Raw genomic sequence first — 23,831 nt, 5'->3', positions numbered from 1 at the left:
CTCCCATACAGGACTGAGGCAAATTTAACTTCCATGACATTTTGCTTGATACCATACTCTGCTTGGCTACTCTTCCTTCCCTGTCCCACTTCTTCATTCTCCCATGGGTTCTTTCTAAAAACTCTTCTAACCAACCACTTGCAAAAAATTATCCTTTCAAGGTCTGCTTCTTGGAAAACCAATTTAGTAGAATTCCCAATATGCTCTGGCCTTGTTCTACTTTAATTATAACATCGATTTTAAGGAAGCCTTAAATAATTCTCAGTATGGTATGGCTATTAGACACACATAGAAATGGTATTCTGAAGTATTAAACATCAGCGGAATACAAGACCAGAACTAAGCAGTAGAATCCTAGTGGAAAGCCTTGGCTGCGGAACATACAAGGTCTAATTTACACCAGAATAATAGCAAAAGGCAAGGGATATAGAAATGTAGAAGAGACACAAGGCTGAACACAGAGATAAGTTTCTCACATAAAAAAGAACATCTTTTTTTTTTTTTTTTTTTACCTCATTTGGGGGCGGAGTGATAAATCTTCTCCCACAAACCATTTAATTAGGGAGATTATAATATAATCTTCTAACGTAAGATTATTCAATTTTGAAGAAGGGTATAAGAATTAAGAGTCCTAAAATCTCAATCGCAGTGGATCCATATTTGGTTGGGTCATTGGTTGGTTTCTGTCTGCATTTTGATTTTCCTTTGAAGAGCCTCCTAACTTTACTTCATCTGATTTGAATTGAAAGGACTAGACCTCTGGCTTCAGGAGAGAGCACAAGATAAAGGTCTTGCCATTAGAAGCAGATGGACCATAGTATCTGGGATTGGTCAATTATGAGAACCAAGACAACCAATCAGAGAAAACAATACTCAATTCTGTGAATGGTTTTGGAAGAGCTGTTGAAAAGAGAATCTTTTTTTTTTTCACTGTGGTTTGCTCAGATAGAATAGAAACTTGGAACTTCTAGGCAACAATTTCCTTCCCACCAAATGGAGCAAGTATCTTTGAAAGCTAAAGCTACTACAAAGGCAAGAATCTTGGGATTCTTCACACGCCTAGATCAAGTCATGCCTGATGCCCCCCCCCCCCAAATCTCTCTTTGAACATTTCTGTAAGTCAATACATTTCTTTTTCTTTTTTTTGGCTTAAGCTTGTTTGAGTTGTTTTCTTGATGCTTTCAACCCTCTCCCCTCCACCCCAACAAAAGACATGACAAATAGATTCTGATGCCTGGATTTAGATGCTGTGTGACTGAATTATACAAAATGGTGGATTGCTGGTGGATCCTGGGTGTCTCAGTTGGTTAGGTGTCTGACTCTTGATTTCGGCCTAGGTCATGATCTCATGGTCTGTGCTGACAGTGTAGAGTCTGCTTGGGATTCTCCCTCTCCCCCTCTCTCTGCCCCTCTCCTGCTCATGCATATTGTGCTCTCTCTCTCTCAAAATAAATAAACTTAAAAAAAAAAAAACAATATGGTGGACATTACATTTTATACTCCATACATTAGAATTCTCACGGCAACTACACTATCAAAAAAATCACTCAAACATTTTAAAAGTTTTTTTTTTTAAAAGAAGTCTTATCAACTGTATTTTGTGACTACATTTCATGTTAAAATTACTAATGGGAGAAAAATCAAATGGTTTTATAAGAATTCACAGTTACTAATTAAATGCTGAGATTTTTTTTCAGATTTGTTATGTCACTGCTAAATGTGAATGCCATGATCCTCCTGATTATCACTGGTAATGTGATATATAGAGACAGAGAGAATAAGTGCAAAACACAGATTACATAAAAATACATATGCATTTTAATCAAAAGTTCCCATTTTGTCCTGAAACTTCTTATGAAGACACTAAATGAACTGCTTTAGATTTCACACCCTCTGTCTTTTCTAAAGGCATCCCAAATGGACAGTGGGTGGGAAGAACTGGAATCTACAAAAAATGAAATTATGTTAGTAATGAGTCTAGTTTGTTAATGCAAGCTCACTTTTCTAAGACATACTGTGCTATGTAAATAATAATAATTATAATAATGAAGCTGTCATAATAGAATACTATTTATGCAGTACAGAGCAGAATGCAGCTCTTATCAGCTACTTATCAGCTATATTTTGTTCCACCTTATAAACATGAATGTTCTCATTTGTGGAATGGGGATTAATAATAGTACATAATTCACAGGATTTTATGAGGATTAAATGATACAATCCATGTCCCATGTTCAACATGCTGTTTAGCACACATTAAACACTACATTTGAGTGTTAATGATAAATTAAGAGAATCATTTAAAATCATTATTATGTTATTGTTATCATTTCAAAAGGAAAAATCCCAGCTGCTATTTATTTATTTTCTGTTCTCTGTTAAGGACTCCTTTCACTATGCATTCAACATAAATTGATTTATGAACCATTTGCAAATTAAAAATAGATCTCCACACTGTCAATGAAACAGGTACACAAACATACCCATATGATTCTAGAAGTAATTTCCTGCTTCTCACTGCTTTATACATAGGCTGCTAGGATACTGTCCCGGATCATAGGGGTCATGCTTATTTCCTCACCCTGAGGGCAGAGATCTCTCAGGTGAGATACTACATGTTTTGCTGTGAACCACCTTTGTTTTCCAACATGGTTAATCATCTAAGACCATGGTGGGAGGGAGGAAAGGAATTATACAGAGTTCTCCAAAGAGAAACAAAGTCCTGTGTAAGATACCTGAGCATTTTTGTGAATATTAATACTCATTAACTGAGTGCTTACTATGTACCAGGCATTGTGACAGATGGCTTCCATTTGTCATCTAAGCTAAATACTCAGCTGGCAGCTGTTAACAATTCTAATTACCCTTTTGGAATGGAATTCACGTTGAGACAGGTAATTTCTGTTAAATTATTGCCTGCCAATTCTCCTCCACTTAGACTTCCAGTACAGGCTAATTTATTGTGATTCACCTTCCAATTCTTTGAGTTACCACCCATTCAATTATAAACACTAGTAGACTACTTCTTCTACTGTGGATTCAGCATTCTCCCTAGGATCTACCTAGTTTGTCCATGTTGGTGATGTTAGTGATGCAATATTCACTGGCAGTTCATCCTAGTTTAAAATAAGAGGTCTATTTAAAATGCATACTTTAGGGGCGCCTGGGTGGTGCAGTCGGTTAAGCGTCCGACTTCAGCCAGGTCATGATCTCGCGGTCTGTGAGTTCGAGCCCTGCGCCAGGCTCTGGGCTGATGGCTCAGAGCCTGGAGCCTGTTTCCGATTCTGTGTCTCCCTCTCTCTCTGCCCCTCCCCCGTTCATGCTCTGTCTCTCTCTGTCCCAAAAAAAATAAATAAACGTTGAAAAAAAAATTAAAAAAAATAATAAATAAAAAAAAATAAAATGCATACTTTATAAATATAAATACATGAAGAATGCCATGGAGCAAGGGGGATCTTTGAGGGGTCTTCAGAATGGAGATTATCGTTAAATCTCTTGAAACTGTGCTGTTACAGAAGGGAAGTCAAAATACATGGTGCTGTCATTATCCTAATGGCAAATATCAGCCATATCTGGCAACATTTTGCTTTTAGCTTCAATCCCTCCTTGTCTTCTTTTTTTTTTTAAAGTCTTCCCAAATACAATGTAGAAATTTAGCTTGTATATAAAGCTCAATAAATAAAACCAATCTGAAGCAACTCTCTTATCCAAAGTTTCTTCAGACCATAGGTGATGCGCTCACGAGTCTTGTATTTCAAAAGGAGCATTGCAAAATCCTTTTCTGATTTGGTTACTATTTGCTAAATCAAGTTTCCTGAAATTTCACAGTAATGAAATACTACCAAATAATAACAGCAAAGTTTTTTCTCTCTTTCTTTGTTCCTCTGCCCCTCTGGTTTTGTGCTTCTTAAATAAGCATTGCCATAAATAAGGACTTTTACTCCATTCTCTCTCGTCATTATGCTTTTACTGAGAGAGCATCCTATTAATTTTATCTGAAGACGGAGTATACATTTGTTAACCATCTGGCCTCGTTCCAACCTCAACTGGAAGTTAAATTAAAGCTCTTCACACACTACTAGAAACTGTGCTTCAATTCTATACTATTAGCCCATAAATAGAATTTTCATTACTAGTGCTATTTGAGAAAGTTTATATTTCTCCCCTGGATTTCTTAAACCTCATTATCCACAGCTTAAATCCAGGCTATCCTAAGTTTTTAACTAGAAACTGGTACAGAGAACCAGTTTCCTAAGATGCTTATATTTGGGATTATTCTTAACTTGAACCTCATTTCAGAAAATCCTGTCAGTGGCCATTTTTAATCGAAGACAGTGAAGCAGAATAACAAAACCAGCAAAGAGTGCCTTTGTTAAATTTTCAGACTGTTCAGCTAGCTACTTTCATTTCCCCAACTTGAAATATTCATACAAAGAGCTTGGAATGTAAGATTGTCCTATGGGGATACAATGTGGATATGTTCATGAGTTCTGTAGAAAAGCAATCTCAGTGTTACAGAAAAAGGAAAACTTTTTTTTTTTTTCAGTGATCTAAACGCAGTCATGATCCTGTTCTACTGGTCAGTGTCTATGCCAGGTTTCTCCGAGGGAAAAATTTTATGGTATGCGTGTATTCATCTGGTATTTGACAGTACAGTTGCTGCAGCCAACTGAAAAACTACAAACGGTTTAGTCATAATAGCAATGGTAGCAGAGTGGTACTTGCATGTAGGGTAAAAGGACACAGGCAGGTTTTACGTGACTGAATGCAAATTGCCCAATTCTCTGAGCCTCCGCTTTCTCGTATAACTAGAGATAACAATGGGTACATAAAAGGCTTCTTGAGAAGATCAAACAAGGAAATACGAGAATCCACTGTGAAATACAAATTTTGAACCACAAACAAGGTTTACTAAATTTCCTTATCAACATGATCATCATCACATAGGGACAAGAAGGCTCTATTATTTAAAGATTCCCTAAGAATTTTATTGCCATTTTCTATTCTTTTTAACTAAAGTAAAATAAGTACTAATTTGCACGTGAAACATAAACTGGAGACCAGCATTCCAAGGTGAAAATGATACTGCATTTAGAAGTTAATTAACAGCTTGTCCATAATGTTTTGTCAATACATAATATTAACCCTAAATAAATACTTCTCTGATTGTGTGAACATTATGCTGCTCTAAAGTAAAGAAAATGACACTTCAGTTAAGGTATGTGAGGTTGTGGAAGCCTATGTTCTGTCAAATTTATAGGGCTTGATTTTAGCTCTGATCATAACCATATGCTTTCATATAAAGACATAAAGGAAACATTACATATGGTATGCTAATATATCATCATCCTATCATTAATATATGCAATATGTATTGAACACATATTATATGCCTGGCACTGTGTTAAGTGCCTCAGTGAAACCATTATAACCATACTGTTTGACACAGGATTACTGTTATCCACAGTACAGAAGTACACAAGGAGACTGGGGCGGAAAAAGGCTGGATAACATATCCAGTATCACACTGTAAACTTAAAATAAAAAGGTATTTGAACCAAAGTGTGTCTTTTCATAGAGACTGAGCTCTAAACCATCATGTTTTCCTTCTCCTGCATCAACTAACCAGATACAAAACAGGTTATCTTATTAGGATGTATTAGGATGTGCTTGGAAAATTTTCTTTATCTAACCAGTGGATAGAGTTCCTTTTGTCCAAGGTTCAGAAGATGAAATGATAGAATTGTTTGTTTGTTTGTTTGTTTTAACATATTGAGATACCTCCAGATTCCAATAAAGGTTGTAGAGAATGGTTTCAAGGTCAGCTGGAAAAAAGGAAGCAAGTAACTTCTTTTCCTTCAGTTCAATACCATTGTGGATTTGACATCTCTCTCATGCAGTTGCCAACTATTTAAAAAGTAAGAAATGTAGGTCTCCTAGGACAGGTGGTGATAGACTGAGATGGGAAGATGACGAGTTGCTTCCAGAAGCACATATATTCTTCTTGGATGAGTTTTAGAGCCTTCAAATTAGTTTAATTTTAGAAACAGCACTGTTAAACTCCACTTTATGGTTTTTGGGGAAAAAATGAAAGGAGTATTTGACACTGGATTCAGAGTATGCACGTAAGATCAAAAGAGACCCAACTTGTAGGCTGGGTCCCTGGTCTGTGAAAATGGCCCCTTTACAAGTACTCTTCAGGAGAACAGGGCAACACATTTCAGAATACTTAGCTTTTTAGGTTCCTTTTATCCAATAATTCTAATTTTCTGAAAATATACTGAGGAAGTTCTCATGGGCATGGGTAAAATACAGCCACAAGAGTATTCCTTACATCATTATTTGTGGCAACAAAAAGTGGTAACAAAACAAAAAGAAATATAGTGTCTACCAGGAGGAGGCTGGATGAAAATACACATTCAAATGTCCTCCTGTCATCACAAATGAGGGTAAAGAAGGCGTTTAAGGACCTGCAGATACATTCATACTTTATGGTTTTAAGATTTTTAGAAAACATTTTACAAAATAATGTATGTACACATGAACAACGCAGTATATAAAAGTAGTATAGGGTTATAACCCAAAGTATGAAATACATATTCACTGATCAATACTGATAGAAATAAACGAATAAATGGGCAGGGAAATACGACAAATCTCCCATGCAGAGGAATGCCAAATAAAGTATAAGGATTCAGTACCTTAAAGGAGGTGAATCACAACTACCTATTCATTAAAATATGGATGGTGTATACTGACCTCCTTCCAAACAATCAATATGGAAAGAGAGAAAACTCAGTACATTTACAGTGGAGAATCTTAACAAAAACTCCATCAGCCAAGTGATGAAGGCCAACATCAGCAGTTATAAGTCATTGTGATGGAATAGTAACAGTGATACGATGTGGTGAAATGGCACTTTGACTTGGTGTTCTTCCCCCAAACCCATAACCTCAGTCTAAATATGAGGAAAATATTAGACAAATTCCAACAGAGGGTAATCCTACAATGACAATGACTGTTGCTCCTCAGAACTGTCAAGGTCACCAAAAACAAGGCAAGTCTGAGACACTGTTAAGCAAAGAAGAATAGGGAGACCAAAAAATCTCAATGTAAAATGGTACCCTATATGGAATCTTGGAATTAAGAAAAAAAGACATTAGACAAAAACCAAGCAAATTTGAAGTATGGACTCCAGTGAATAAAAGTCTTGGTTCATTAATTGAAACAGATATGCCATATTAATGCACAATGTTAGTAATAGGGGAAATGGGTGGGGCTATATGGGATTTCACTGTTCTATCTGCTCAGTTTTTCTGTTCTAAAACTGTTATCCAAAAGTCTATTAATCAAAGGAAATATTGGTGAAAGAAGAAAAAAAGAAGCAAGAACCTCCTATTATCCAGAGATACAAAGGACCCCTTAAACAACAGCCTAAAATTAGCTCTACCAAAGGAATTGAGAGTGACCCCCTCTAATCTCAATTGAACAAAGGGCAGCCTGAGGAAAAGATAATCAGTGAGACTCCCAGAGTGAGTATCCTTGACTCTTTCTTCACCAAAAATTTGTAAGGAAAGAGCAGATCCCAAGAAAAATGTATCATCATGTGTTGTTACACCCATTCTATTTTCAGCAGCCTGCAAACTCCACAGGGCTTTCATGTAATTTTCTTTATTTCCCCGGAGCCTAGCCTGGTGTCTGTGGCTTGTAGAATTCCTTCTGACTGGCTGACTAAATAAGTGAAGGAATAAAGGAATTAATGATTGAATGTGGCATTCAAAGCATATTTGCTGAGTTAACAAATACTTGTGTTCAATTTGCCAAATGAGTGAAGGAATGACAATAACCCTTATACATGTTATTGAACACAGAACTTTGAAATGGTAAAGGTATTATTCTGAGCAAGTCCTTGAGGATTATATTAGCACAAAAATATAATGCATGGGGTGCCTGGGTGGCTCTGTTGGTAGAGTATGCAATTCTTAATCTTCAGGTCATGAGTTCAAGCCCCACAGTGGTTGTAGAGGTTACTTGATTAAAACAAAACAAAACAAAACAAAACAAAACAAAACAAAACTAACAAACAAAAATGTGTTTATGCATATGTAATGTGAATATATAATGTTATGTGTATGTGTATATATAATGTAAATGTATATATGTGTATATATAATGTATGTGTATGTATACACACATACATAAATATTTATATATATGTGTGTGTATATATATATATACACATGTATATACATGTATATTTACACATGTATATACACATGTATATACACATGTATACACACACATACACACACACATATAAAATGCAGAGATCCTTTCTCTCCTGTGTGTTCCTTTTTACCTCCTCAGTTAAAGCAGCACTGACAATTACCATAATTAATAAAATTGTTAGTATTTATTGATTACCTCTTATGGGCCAGGAACTTTGGTATATAAGTAGGTAAGTTTAATAGTATTTCCAGTCCTTACAATAATTCTACTCTATCTATCATTCATCTATCTATCTATCTATCATCTATCATCTATCTATCTTCTACCTAATTTTGCCTTTGTCTTACAGATAAGTAAACTCATCAGAGTAGTCCAGCTATTCACAGGGGAATTTAGAACTTAAACACTGATCTTTTTGATTTCAAAGTCTACACTTTTTCCAGAAAGCAATGTTGTCTTGAAATGTTAGTGAATCCACTAATAAGTCATTCAATCCTAGGGTGAGTGCATGTATATGTGTGCTTGCTGAGGATTAATGTCCTTCAATTTTTGAAAGATTGGCTTGAATATTTGTCAGTTCTCAGATGTGCATGCACAGCAAAGGGGGGGGGTAGTTTATGAAGTTTACCATAGAATTTACCAGAATTTTCAATTTACCTCAAACAACATCGTATCACAATAACATGCAAAGCAATTAACAAGCACCTAAAGACTAGGTCTCAGTGTGGGGCAAATGGGACAAAACATACATGGAATAATAATATTCTGCTCTCCAGCTACTCAATTCAATCAGGGGGAAAAAAAGCCAACTTACTTACAAGTCATGCAATTAGGAAAATTTTACGATACTTCTTTGATTTCTTTTAAAGCAACTGTTAAAGGCCTAAAAAATGTAAACGTACCTAGTTTGATTTGAAAATGCCATTGTCCTCCTGAGGTACCATAGTGACCTTTCTGTGGTATAATTTACAATGATATCCATATGTGTAAGAGAAAAAAGTAAACAGTAGATAGCTTCTCTGTCATCTGAAAGTTCTGGAATACCTAAAAACATCTTGTTGAAACTTCAAATTTATTGCTTAACTGGGTATCTTTTCCTTCATAAATTAGAAAAAAATAAATAAGATATACATGTCTACATAAATATAGTCCTGTGTGAAGGCTTCAGAACACATAGAACATTCAGTGCTGCTACTAATTTTATTTACATTTCTGAGCACTAACAGCAATGTTTCTAAATTAAGGTTAAAAAAAGAAGAAGAAGAAGAAGAAGAAGGATAATGTGTTTGGTTGTTTCTAAGAGAAGTATTAGAGTTATGAGGGATATCAGTTTAATTTCTTCACTAAGAGCAAAGGCCTATATTTCCCTAAAAGGAGACACTAAAATCTATCTGTCAATCATACTACATTTGCATAGCACCTACAAACAGAGTTTCTTAGGGTGTTTCACAATATAGTTAATTTGCAGCTTAGGTAATTAAGAGTCTGCCATGTTGAACAAATGAGACAAAGCTGAGACTTGAAAGCTGTGATCACGTCAGTTCTGAAACCCCAACACGGAAAGTGAGTTACACATCCCCAAAGTCATAGCAATTAAAGTTCAAGCAGGTATCTCAAGTTCTGTCTTAACTCTATATTCATGCTAGTCTATGGTGTTTTAGGATGGTCAGATTCTATGAGTCAACACTCGAGTCAGCTTTCCCGAGACCTCACTCTCTAGTCACCCTGCCTGCCTGATGGCAGCAGTCTCCCACATGGGTTTCTGTCACTGAAACTGTGTTTTCTGTTCCATCTCTAATCATCTATCCCAGATTTTTATAAATGGTAGATACTGCCATCATCTCATACAAACCCATGGGGGGAATGCTCCTCAGTGGACCTGATTGATTTTTGGAAACGCTTCTTGCCTCTTATTAAAAATCGCCTGGATTTTAAAAAAGGTTATATTTTTATTTATTTTTTTATTTTTAATACATAAAGATAAGGCTCACTTGTTGCTGAAATGTTAGTAATTACAGAGACTCTAAATGGGAAATACATCTATAATTCCATTCCTCAGACAAAATCTTTTAAATATTTTACTGAAATTTTTCAAGACTTTGTGAGGAAAACATTTATACAATTGGGGCTAACTGCTTCTACCCACAGGGAATAAATTCATATATTAAAAGATAATTTAATGTAAATATCAAATGGCTATGAGTGTGAGTTTTGAAGTCGGAATCAGTGAAATTTACATTTCAATTCCAGAGTTAAATTTATGTTGATTTAGACACTTAATTTCTCTAAACTTCACTGTATTCACCTTCATAATTAGCATTAAAAACAATATCTGGCTTCTAGCTATGTTCAGATCACTGGGACTATATTTACCCTCCTACTGGAAACAAATGAAAACCTGGACAATTACATGAGGAAAAAGCCTGATCCCAGAAACAGAACAATGGACAGCACAAAACTGTGATCCCTGAAGGAGGGGAAATACATGAAGCAAGCCTTTGGTATCTTGGTTTTTCTATCGACAGGCCCTTTCCAGAGGAAAGAATCAGGAAGGGGAACCTAAATAGGGCATTACTGTTTCACTGAGTTCAGGAGTCACATGAGGCCAAAGCGACTGGATTGTACAACAGAGTATCAGAGAGGATGGGATTATGAAAAGAAAGTGCACAAGTGTATCACATGGGACTGAGCATACAACAATTTTCAGAACTCAAACAGGGCTGTAAGACAGCAGATTTCCTCCAAGCTATAGAAGAGAAATTTAATAAACACTGGAGCATTCAGTAGGGGCATGCATCTTACTAGTTAACTAGCCTGAGACTAAAGTCTACTCTATAGCTAGCTAGGCTTCATAATAAGCCACAGAAAGATCAAGCAGATTTATAATACCTTAAATCCTGTCAATAAAATCTAGTATTTTAAATATACACCACAATATGGCATATAACAACATAACATTATGTCTATAATTCAAGCTAAATTACCAGATAACCTAAAAAGCATAAAAATGAGAATCATGACTAGGAGAAAAAGAAGTCAACAGAAACAGATTCATAAATTACAAAGATGATGGAATTAGCAAGCAAGGACTTTCATATTATCAGTCGGGCCCTGTATAACAGCAGGGCATTATACCTGATAGAATATGCAGACTCAGGCTCTACTTGAGAAAGAGTCTCTACAGGAAAACCAAAGACAGCAGGGGAGACCAAAGACAATAGAGAAAATGTTACCTTCTGACACCATAGCTACAGGAAACAAAGGTGGCAAACAGTAAACCCAGTTTAACTCCTTGCTAGATAAACCTCACCCTAAAATCTAGTTACCTCAATTCCTTGTAACTGATAAACCTCATCAGTGGTTCAACAACAACAACAAAAATACAAAGCATGTTGATAAGCAGTCTTCAGAGACAAAAACAAGCAAGGGAACCATACTCAAACATGGCAAATATTTTGGGATTATCAGACTGGAAATTTAAAATTACTATGATTAATGTGCTGAGGACCCTAGTGGAAAAAAAAAAGAAAGCAGACAACATAAAAAAACACATTATTAATACAAGCAGAAAAAAATGAATTTGTAAGAGATGATCAAAAGAAAATGCTAGAAAGAAAAACCATTGTAATACAAATGAGAATTCTTTTTTTTTTTTTTTTAACGTTCATTTATTTTTAAAACAGAGAGACACAGAGCATGAACAGGGGAGGGGCAGAGAGAGAGGAAGACACAGAATCTGAAACAGGCTCCAGGCTCTGAGCTGTCAGCACAGAGCCCGACGCGGGGCTCAAACTCACGGACCGTGAGATCATGACCTGAGCCGAAGTCGGACGCTTAACCGACCAAGCCACCCAGGCGCCCCAAATGAGAATTCTTTTGATGGACTCACCTGTGGACTGAATATAGCTGAGGAAAGAATAAGTGAACTACAAGAAATATCAGTAAAAGTTTTCCAAACCAAAACACAAAGAGAAAAAAAGAATGAAAAACTAAAAAACCCACAAACCCTCAGAATATCTAAGAACTGTGGGCAATTATAAATGGTGCAACAGATGTCTACCAGAAATACCAGAAGGAGAACAGAGAAGAAAATGAATAAAAGAAATCGTTGAAGTCATGATGGTTGGGGATTTTTCAAAATTAACAACAGCTACCAAGTCCTAGTCGCTGGAAGTTCAGAGAACACCAAGCATGATACAAGTCCCAAAAACTAGCTACACACTCAAGAGGAGGAATATTCCATGGGGAAAGAAGGGATATCATCTAATTATGCAAGTCTGCATGTACTGCTTTCCAAAAACATGTCACAAAAAACAGTAAGTATTTTAGGAACTGTCTTAGGTTCTAAAAATGAAAAACTTAATAAGAATAAGAGATGACATTGACCTTTCTTTCCCCCTTGTATCCACCTATTCACCTGATTTCCTCCCTCCCTCCCTGTCTTCTTCCTTCCCTTTCTCTATTTATCTCTCTTATTTACCAAAATATGTAAATCCTTGTTAAATGAATATATAGTTGATAGCAAAAAAGCATTCACTAGTCGTTTAACAAAAGTGTTTAGAGTGTTAATAAGAAATAGAACTTTGATTTCATTCCTCCCCAGATTAGCTTTGCTCAGTTTTGTGTTTATCGGACATCTTACAAAGAAGTGTGGCATCTCAGAAAGTGAACAAGGAGATTCAAACTTACTTGTACAAAGTAGTCCCTATATTTGGAAAAAAAATAACTAAACCCAAATGCGGCACGGCAATATATTCATGAAGAGATGTCAGAGAATATGATCTATAATTATCTTTCAGTAGAGTTTCTAAAAACACTTTGTAATAAACGTGCAAATATAGATTTATAATTTAAGAAGCAAAGGTTTGATTTTAAACATTTTCAGATTGTTAATTCTGCCTATCACATAATTAATTTTCAAGAGAATGTATTGTTTTTCATGTTTATTAATTTGCAAATTTTTAAAAGTTGGTAAAATATTTGAGAGATATCAAATTTTATAAGGGACCAAAAAGCATTCTCAGTATGTTTGCACTAGTTCAACTGCAATGCAATTTGCTCTCTGAAAACTGCTGGCAAGCATATATAAAAGTTCTTTTTGATATACATATGTATAATTTTGCAAAGTACACAAAAATTTTCATATAGATTTTGTCTATCTGAAGAAATGAGAAATGTATCTACACTAAAATTACACAAAGTATGTGTTTCTTATACTGGATATTTTAACACTATCACTTTGACCCAGAGGATGCTTTGGACTTTCTGTTTTAACCCCAAGGACATAATCATAACATAATCAAAACATAATCTCAACATTGATTAATTTTGTCACATAAAATCTTATGGAGTATACTCCATTAAATGAATTATTTCCTTGACAATTTTCTATGAAGTGCAGTTAAGTAATCTTCATCATTTCCCATTCTTCTTAATTTTATTTCCTCTGCAACAAATCTTTTATGTATAAACTTAACAATGAATGTACCATTTATCCATCAAGTTGTTTCTGGACATACACATGAGATTAAACATTTCAAGAGGGTTTTTTTTTAACCTATTATTTTTCCAACTTAAATTTTCCTGAGTCGAATACTGCTAGTACAAATTATATCAGGAAGCTTAGGTATTCCCACATATTTTTAAGGTAATAAATTTTACCATATGTAGTTTCACTAGTTGTCACGTTTTAATGTATTGACTGTTTCCATCACCATGAGGTTAATTAAAGAGATGATTTCACTTATTGCTAAATCATTCCATTTGAGATTTTTTAACAATTTATCTCATATATCCTAAGGCTTCAGTTCCCTTGTTTGGATTATTAATCTACTCCTTCCATTTACTTCCAATGTATTCTTTTAGTATGTACTCATGACTGAATCCTAAGAGTGAAGTCAAATGGTGAACTCTAAATGGGATGGTCAAAGTTTCCTAACTCTGCCTTTTTTCTTTCTTCCACTCCTCCATTTCATAGCAAGCTGAGCTTGAAATTGAGCGTGGATATTTTTTGTAAACATTTTTAAATTTTATTTATTTATTTTGAGAGAGAAAAGAGGCAGCACAAGTGGGGCAGTGGCAGAGGGAGAGGGAGAGAGAGAGAATCCCAAGCAGGATCTGTACTGCCAGCACAGAGCCCAATGTGGGGTTTGAGCTCACAAACGGTGAGATCAGGACCTGAGCTGAAACCAAGAGTCAGATGCTTAACTGACAGATCCACCCAGGCGACCCGAGTGTGTATTTTAAGCAATATTTTGACTGCCATAAATATCTCTTTCCAAAATGCAGTCCAAGTTATAACATAACGACCCATCTATTTTAATGCATGGCATGTGTGCAGGTGTGGGTATGCGTGTGTGTGGTAAGAGGCGAGAGAGGGAAAAAGGTGGGGCTGGGGGAGAGAGTGAGAGATAGACAGAGAGAGACAGAAGGGAATGTGGCAAAGATTTATACTTGGTCAGTTCAGGTGAATGATATGTATGATTGAAGTCATTGTGCAGTTATTACTCTTCCAGTATCTCTGTAGGTTTGAGTTTTTAGAAATGAAATGTAGAAATAAATAAAATTAGGAAACCTGATATGTGAGCAATCCAGAACCTTTATTAATCGACTAAGTTTTCTCCTTACTGCTGCTCTTTTCTACCCCAGAACTGACTCTGTTTGTTGCTCTCTCTTATACTGGCATTAGTATGAGACAGAAAAGGAATGAGCTGCAGTGATGAGAACTTGTGTACCCTCTTAGATACCTGTTTCTAGTTCCATCATACCCACTAACTCAAACACTGGTTAGACAAAAGATAATAGATTTTGAATTTTGGGTTCAGAATAACTCAATGAACATTCACTGCCTAAGCACCAAGTTCAATGCTAAATGTTCTTTATGTGTATTATCCACTTCATACTTCAAAATAAACATAAAAGGCTGGTATCACATTAAGTCCTCTCGGATGAGTACATGTTAATTTGTGGAGCTTAAGAAGCATGTTGCTAACAGTCAGACAACTCTTGAGAAAACTGGGAATTGAATCTGTCTTCACTGGTTTCACGAGAAACTATCTTAATCATTTATTCAAAAGATTCTAAGTTCAGAACTTAAAATGAGATGTGACTAGCTTTGAATTGCCCTTGTGTTAACAGGAGCTTAAATTGATTAGGTTATTTATCCAATTTGAGCCTCAGTTTTCTCATATATAATAAAAATATGATATACCCTGAATAATTATGAGGATTACATATAGATAGATTACATATATGTATATACAATCTAAACTCTTACTAACAAATGTTTAACAAAGGTAATTTATTTATATGAAATTCCTGAGAACCAGCCTCAATAATTTTCAAAGTTTTTTTTATGTAAGAATATTTTCTTTAATTACAGGAATCCATCCATATTCCCTGATGCCAAATATGATAGAATTAGCTATAAATGAAATTTCAGTTGCTATCTTTCATTGTTTTTTTTTAAGTAAATTGTCTAATTCTCAAAGTATTTTGCTGACGCTTTATGTTTTTTTATAAACTTTAATTTTGGAGAAAGCTTGAAAATGGTGAAAGTTTATCATGTCTTAAAAGGCAGGAAGACAAAAACTGTGACAGAAAGTTCCCATTTGTCCTTTTCTTATGCATGATTTAATCAGTCAATAATTATTTATTGGACACATACTGTGGAACCAATACTGTATGAAAATAAAATATGGTATTTTGAATACATGAAAAATGAGTACCTTCAGAAATTTAACTTAAAGATCTACAAAATTTCATATAGAAAGTGATGAGGGAGTGTGAGGCAAGCAGAGGGCAAAATACAGGTTGGCACTGCAGCCCCCGAGGTGGAGGATGTGTGATATTCTTCAGACACTCCTGGCTACCCGAGAACAAAGGACAAGGGTTTGGTGCCTGCCATGGTGATGTGGGAAACTAAGGCAAATGAAAAATTAAATTCCCTTACTGCCTATAGCCCACTGACAAGTCCTTGAGACCCTCAGAGTGACCTCCCTCTAGGACCTCAGCTGCCTCCATGATGTCACTTTGCTGGGGGCAAAAGAGACCCTTAGCTTAACATTATCCCAAACTCGAGGATCCTGTAAGTCTACTCCCTTTATCTCAACTGCCCCAAGATATACACAATCATATGCCAAGCTATGGGGCCCCTGATACATACATCTGAAGGGTGTCATGACTGAGGTTTCACTAAATGGTAATAAATGCCATTTCCCTAGCAACAGCTAGCCCCTCAAGATCCTGGAAACCTTGCTTCCAAAATACTTAGAGACTTACCCTGACCCCCTCCCAACCTGAGAGTATATAATGAGTTACCAGTCATGACCCCAGGGCAGCTCTTCCTGCCCATGGCTCCTGTCCCCATGTTTTAATAAATTCACCCTTTTCGCACCAAAGACATCTTCAAGAATTATTTCTTGGCTGTTGGCTACAGAACCACCCCACCATCACCCTAAAACTACATCAGAAAGGAACTTAAAAGGATTTAGTAGCCAGCATTATTTGGCTTGCTCAGTATATTTACTTAACAACAAAATGGAAACTTTAAAAAACATTTTTCAAATTTGTAATGTAAATCCCTTTTTCTAAATGTGGTGCCTGCTTTCAGAATAGCCTGTATTTAGAGGTGAACCTTCAAATTTCATAGTGTCACGTCTCTTATGATTCAAAATATGTTCTATAGAAAAGAAAAGCCATCATTACCTGGGAGCTTGTTAGAAAGGGAGAAATCAAGCCTCACCCCAGACCTACAGAACTTCAGTTTAACCATGTCGCCAGGTGATTAATTCATCTGCACCCTGTTTTTAAACAGCAGATCTAGTCTAGCCATCCATCTCTTTGTGATGTGGGTACTCTTATTTACAGGCATAAGAGTGAAGTGTGCATAGTGCCTTTTGGCACAAAGAGATGTCTGCACATTTTATGCAAAATTGCAGATATTTGACTGCTTAAACACATTCCAAACCTGTTGGCTGATAAACACTCATCTGCGGAAAACAAAGTGCCTCCACTACAGGGCAAGTTGAGCTCAATTCTAATGATCTGCTATGAACAATGGCCTTTAATTAGTTTTATTTTGGAAACTTGCAGTTGCAGGTTTTTCATTAAAGAGAACTGCTGATTAATCAAGCAAGAAGACACTCCAGGCAATATATTTCTGGCTGTAGGACAAGATGGAGTGAAGGGCGTGTTGAAGTTTTAGTGACTTGCTCACCGTCTTATACAAGTACACATATTCCTTTGCAAGATGCTGCCTAAATAATACTCATTATGCTCAAAGTAGAGGAACTATCAATACATTCGGGGAGAACTGCAGGCCCACTCATTTTCAGAGTATTAGGCATGTTTGTTTAAATTCCAATCAGAAAGTTCCACTTTTGCCCAGCATTTGAAATCTATTTGGTAATTTACCTTACAGCAATGTTTGAATAACAAAAAGGTTTTTTTTTTAAATTAAACAACCAGAAACAAAACAAAACAAAACAAAAAAACCTTACTTTCCAAGGGCAAAGCATTCCAGTTTTACAGATGAATCCTTTGCAGCTTGTATAGTTTCAGGAAAACGCACTTCAATCTTTGGTTCATATTCCCCCATCACACCTGTTAAATATCAAAAGAGCTAGCAGCATTTCTGGAGAATAGAAGTTTTCTGTGAAGTAAATGCTTCATTAACCAAAATCTGATTATTTTGTCCTTCAATTAACAATATTTTTATATACTTTAATGAGTGACAGAGGGCAAAGAAAAACTACATGATGCTACTTACAGAATTAACTCATTCCTGTCTTCCTGAAATAAGAAATATCTAAAATATATCAAAGTATCAGAATAGAGGCATCCCACATTTCCCTGTATTCCATATTGAATCTTACAAAAAATGTGTCTTCCAATTAAGGAACGAATGCATCTAGAATATAAAATGTTTCTGAATTATCAAGAACATTTGTTCTCTAGAGATATCCAGATCTATCACTCCTTCACAGAACTCATGGGGCCACATCTGTTCAGGAGTAAGGAAATTTTCAGTTAACACTGTATAAAGTCTCTTAATACAAAATAACAGTATTTTTGCAACAAAACCTATAAAGTAGTAACAACAGTTGAGATAAATAATGGCATAAATACTCTTACGCCAGTTCATTAAGAATTTACTCTTAAATGGTTTTGATGTATGTACACTTATAAAAAACATCTCTGTTATATAGTTTTAAGTTTTTCAATAAGGAATTATGGATATGGGATAAGAATAAGACAGTAGTCAAATATATTGTAAACATGCTACCTACCAGAGGTGGAACAGAAATCTATCTTTAGGGTATCCTCATTAACTTAGCTAATTTAATCACTGGCAAATCAAAATTCTTCAAAATTTTGGATCCCCCCACTTTTTTTTTCTTACTTACATACCAAACACCAGAATAATACATTCTAAAAATAAATGGTTTATTGGTGGCCAGTGTAACCGCACAAAAGCTAAAACTTACAAAATATATATCAAATAAAAATACTTGATTTTTAAGACCTTGATCATTCCAAACATTTAAAGAAGCTATGGTTGAGGAGGTAGAGAGCACTAGTTACTAGTTCAGTCAACTACGTTGGTTCAATTTTCTAGGTTCTATTCTCTTGACATCTGATATTTCTTCAGGGACTACTTTTAGAAGAGGTTTGATATTTTTTATATTATACTATTACATTAATATGGTATAATTCTTCTGATCTCTTTTTACCACATATGCATTAAAGAGAATAGAGGGGATGGGAGTATGAAGGAATTAAGAAGGGGAGAAGCAGAAACTACAAGTAGACCAAAAAAGAAAAAACATGGTAGAATTTATATGCATATTATTGGCTTATGAGCTCTTTCTGTCGTGAACAGAGTACTCACTGAAGGGGAGATACTGTGAATAAATCTAGTGGTTGCTGAATTCTGAATTAAGACTATGCAAATATATTTGGATACTTAGTGATTATAAAAACTCTGTCATAAGAACTCCCTGTATGGAATTGGTTCCATAATTCTGTTAGCTGTTATTAGCATTATGTTCTTGCTTTTCTTAAAATGCTCAGAGAGGAGAAAAACTCTATGAGGTACTACATTTCCAGCCCAGATCTGATCATAAAATGCATCAACAGGTTTTCTATCTTTACATTTACCACTGTGAATATTTAAATAAAGAATCAACTGGAGGGTTATTCTACTTTCATAACTTCCCTAGGTTTCCCAGCTTTCTAAATCTTGTGCCAGCTATGACTTGACGAAGCTACAAGACTCATCAGAGACCAATCTGAATTCTGTTCCTTGGAGGACTATAATTAGTACGAATCCTGGGTTTCATTCCTCTTTGGAATGCTTGTAATTAATGTTTGCTGCTTTGCTTTCCTTGGATGTGAACCTTTTTTTCCCCATTTTGCCAGCCAGGTAAATAAAGGATGAACAAAAAGACAAATATGAAAGAGAAAGAGGCATTAAAGAAAGGCTGCATCATATGCTCACTGAAAACACAGTATTTGATTAATAAGTTTGGCAGCACCCACACGTGCACACACACACGCCTACTTCTCCAAACAAACTTTTGTTTACATAAAATGTTCCTTAAGCAAAGAAAGTATCTGTTCCAATGCCAAAGAGATGGTGCAATATACTCAGAATCATGTATACTGTACCGTGTGAGTGAGTTATAGAATTTTCTACTATCTTTTTATGATTTCTGATTTTCATCATGGTTGTCGATGAAACCTCCACTCACTCATGATGTGGCTCCTCTGAACCAGAGGGCAGCAGAAAGCTCTAGAGAACTCCCCAGGCTTCAAGAGCAATGGACAAAGTATATTCCCAAGAGACCTCATCATCTTACCATCAGTGCGCTGCACTAATGGGGTGGGTGGTCCTTGAACACTTCTCTGGGCTTCCTTGTTTGTTACGAAGCAAGTATAGTTGCCCACATCTGATGGTTCCACTTTGGCAATGTATAGGTTTCCTGTCTCTTGTGATACAAACCGTCTGTTGTCCTCTTGGACATATAAGGGGTTATCATTGAAAGTCCATGCATAAGATAAATCTGGAAAACAGAAAAAAAAAAGTGTTATTTTTGTTGTATTCACTCTTACCTGAAACTTCTGTGTCCTCCTCTCCTTAACTGGAATAAAATTGTGCCCCTGTTTGTCTAGTTTATGACTGTTGTCCTGTTATAATTGTAATATTCCCTTATATTCAAATGTATCCAAATTTGGATGATGAATTATATGGTCACCCTGCCCTTCATTAGCTTTGTTCAATTAGGAATGCAATGATGGGGTATTAAGAGAATAAGTAGATGATATATACAATTTACATATATAAGTGGATTATATATATATATATTTGCATATATATACACATTATATATTGTGTATATAAAAGGGATGATATATATATGCTTTATATATATAAGTGGATGATATATATACATATTTATATATATATGATTTATATATACAAGTGGATGATATATATGACTTTTATATATAAATGGATCATATATATATATAAGCATATATATATATGATTTCCAGAGATTAATTGATGTATATGTATATGTTAAACATACCATAAAATTCACAGATCTAAAACATTCAGTTTACTTATTTGTAACAATTACAAACCCTATATAGCCGCCCTGCCAAAATAAAATATGGAACATTTCTATCTCTTCAGAAATTTCCTTATGTCTCCTTCTGGTCAATCTCTACCATTGTAACTACTGCCTAATTTCTATCATCATAGATTATTTCTGTCTATATTTGGATTTCATAAGAATGAAATCAAGTAGAATGTACTATTTTGTGTCCGATTTCTTTTAACATATATATAGTTTTAATGTTCATCTACGTTGTGTGACTATCAGTACTCCTTTGCTTTCTATTGCTGAGTAATATTCCATTTTATAAATAGACCACAATTTGTTCAGCCACTTTCTTGTTGATGAGCATTTGGATTGTTTCCAGGTTGGGACCATTATGTATTAGGTTGAAATAAACATTCTTTTATAAGACTGTCTATTGACATTTTCATTCCTCTTGGATAAGGTCCTAAGAGTGAGACTTAAGGTAGATAGACATATGTTTAACTTCATAAGAAACTACAAAAGAATTTTCCAAAGTTGTTGTATCAGTCAACCTCCCTACCAGAATTATATATGTGAGAGTTACAGCTGTTTCACATCTATGCACAAATCACATGTCTATCTTTTTAAATTTTAGCCAGAAATCTTGGAACAAACAAAAATATTCTCATGGATTAAGGTTTTTAAGTGTGATACTATCTGAAACCTAAGACATTGTGTATACCATGAAAACTAGGTAGAACTGAACTTATGTCTAAGGAAGTAAAGAATATAACTGGTTCAAATATGGAGGTACTGGGGGTGAAGAAGGGAAATACACATGGTTGAAAACATCTTCACCTGCAGATGAACTTGGAAACCACACACTAGGAAATCACAGCTCATAGAACAGTTGAAGCAACTAGGGGCCTCTTGGTCAGGCAGAGGCTCTGGGCCATCATTGTCATCTGCACTTTTATTAAAAACCGGTGCAGAAGCATGATACGGTAAAGCCAAAAGAGACTAATTATTTCTGATATGCTCTAGAAGTCTACCCCAGGTGGAAGCAGACCGGCTGAAACATTTTTCACTAACCTTACTGAATTTAAATTCTCTAAAGGATGAGGAGGCAAAACAGATCGATAGCTATTCTTCCCTTAAATTTCATCTACATAGAAACACTCATGAGAAAGTGGGAGTATGGGAATGTTGCCATCTTTATCACCTCTTTCTCCGAGGAAAATATATAAAGCATTAACAATATACTACCAAAGATTACAAAGCAGAGGAATGATGAGCATTGCTTGAGATGTTACACTTAGGAAACCAGACTTTAGAAAGCATAAAAAGAAGGAAGGAAGGAAAGAGGGAGGAAGACATAAGAGCCTACAGATAGACCATTAATAGTGGGGAGGAGCCAAAGCATTAAATTCTAACAATAATTCATAAGTTATTTTAGTAAAAATGAATTCATCTATACTGACACAACTCTGATAATTCTCAGGAAGGAATAAAATATGAGAGGATATGTCAGAGAACAATCAACAAAAATGCCACTTATGTATAGAATGTGAAAATGCAGAGAGTGGCATTAAGCCTATAAAAGTAGTATTCAGATAGAAAAAAATCAAAGATGTATGGTTATGTGTAAAGTATGTTGTAAATCAAGATATTTAGTATTGTGTGTATGTGCATGTGTATATGTGTGTCTATATAAATTATTTAATTCAGCAACCTAGAAATGTATACGACGGTGTTCTTAGGGTAAGAGAAAGAAATACAAAAGACTTTTACTCTCTACATAATGTGTTTCTGTCATATTACAATTTTAAATTACTATATAATATTTGTACAAATGGGAAAAATAGGATGAAAATCATGTCAGGAAAGCTAAACACCAGAATGAATTACAACTTGTAAAACAATAGATGAATAATATTTTTCATCCTTACTCTGAACCATTCAGACTGGAGTATTATGTTTTATTCAGAGCACATTAGAATCACGAAGCAAGCTTGTTAAAATACAGATAGCTAATCCTACTCTTAGCAATTTGGTTTCATTATATCTGAGTGAAGTATCATGGAATCTGTATTTTCAACACCCTACAAATGGCTCATGTGGGTGAACTGGAATATTATGTTCAGAGCACTTCTTATTGGAAGGGGAATTAAAATTCTCAAGTATATCAAGAGACAGATAACCAACATAGCAAAGGCCAGAAATTAAGTCACAAAAGAAAATGATAACTTAGATTGTTACCCTGGGAGCAGGGTGAGGAAGAATAATTGAGCTGTCTTCATAGACTGAATTGCTGCCAGGCGTATGAAGGGTTAAGTAACGCCCTTTCTCTTGATGTCCAGGAGGCAAAAATAGGACTTTGGCTGTTGGGGATTACAGAAGGCTATATGGTCTTTAATAAAATGAAGACCATCCTAAACTTCAGGACTATAATAGCAGGTGATTTATGAGGTAACAGCTCTCTATCAAAGATGACAAAGCAGAGGAAAGATGAGCATTGCTTGAGATGTTACGAAAAAATATTTATTTTTGCAATGAATGGGAAGTTAAAGCTATGAATTGTCTACTCCACCCTCAACGTTCCTTTGATCTCTCTAAGAGTCTAATGCTTTTAGATCAAGTATGCATAAATGCAATTCACTTTTTATTTTTGAAAATATGCCTTGACATTCTTGTCCTATTCCTGGGTATTGAATCTTCATTGCTTTTACAAGTCTCTACTGGAGTCTTTTATCATTTCATGTGGTCTCTTGCTTCTAAGTTTCTTTACTGATGTCCTTTGCTGCTTCACTTCTAAGCCTGTTACTCTGTCTCCACCAAAGAGAAGATGCTCAAAGGGTTTTTGTTTGAAACTGAGAGCTATCTAGATAGTAAATTTTTCTTCAATAAAGAGAGAAGGAAAAAATGTAGTTCAGATTCCCTTGCTGTCAGTGACTCCTCATCTTTTGAACCTTTTGTGAAATAAAGACAATCCTGAGAAAATTCCCAGGGCTA

General features: G+C 35.3%; 1 protein-coding gene across 1 annotated transcript in view; it reads right to left on the bottom strand.

Moving 5' to 3' along the window:
* Positions 1-23,831, bottom strand: part of CNTN6 (contactin 6) — a 180,502-nt gene that overhangs the window by 96,597 nt on the left and 60,074 nt on the right. Inside the window, exons 4-5 of the mRNA XM_047096510.1 lie at positions 20,091-20,294; positions 17,730-17,832 (exon numbers count right to left, since the gene is read on the bottom strand). Coding sequence (XP_046952466.1) covers positions 17,730-17,832; positions 20,091-20,294 — 307 coding nt within the window. The remainder of the gene's footprint in view (positions 1-17,729; positions 17,833-20,090; positions 20,295-23,831) is intronic.

This window comes from Lynx rufus, unplaced genomic scaffold (assembly GCF_022079265.1).
Source record: "Lynx rufus isolate CCGP_SWC_20201006 ecotype Redwood Valley unplaced genomic scaffold, mLynRuf1.p SCAF_4, whole genome shotgun sequence".
Classification (NCBI taxonomy): Eukaryota; Metazoa; Chordata; class Mammalia; order Carnivora; family Felidae; genus Lynx; species Lynx rufus.
The sequence above is the reverse complement of the archived record's forward strand: the minus strand, read 5'-3'. Positions and strand labels throughout refer to the sequence as shown.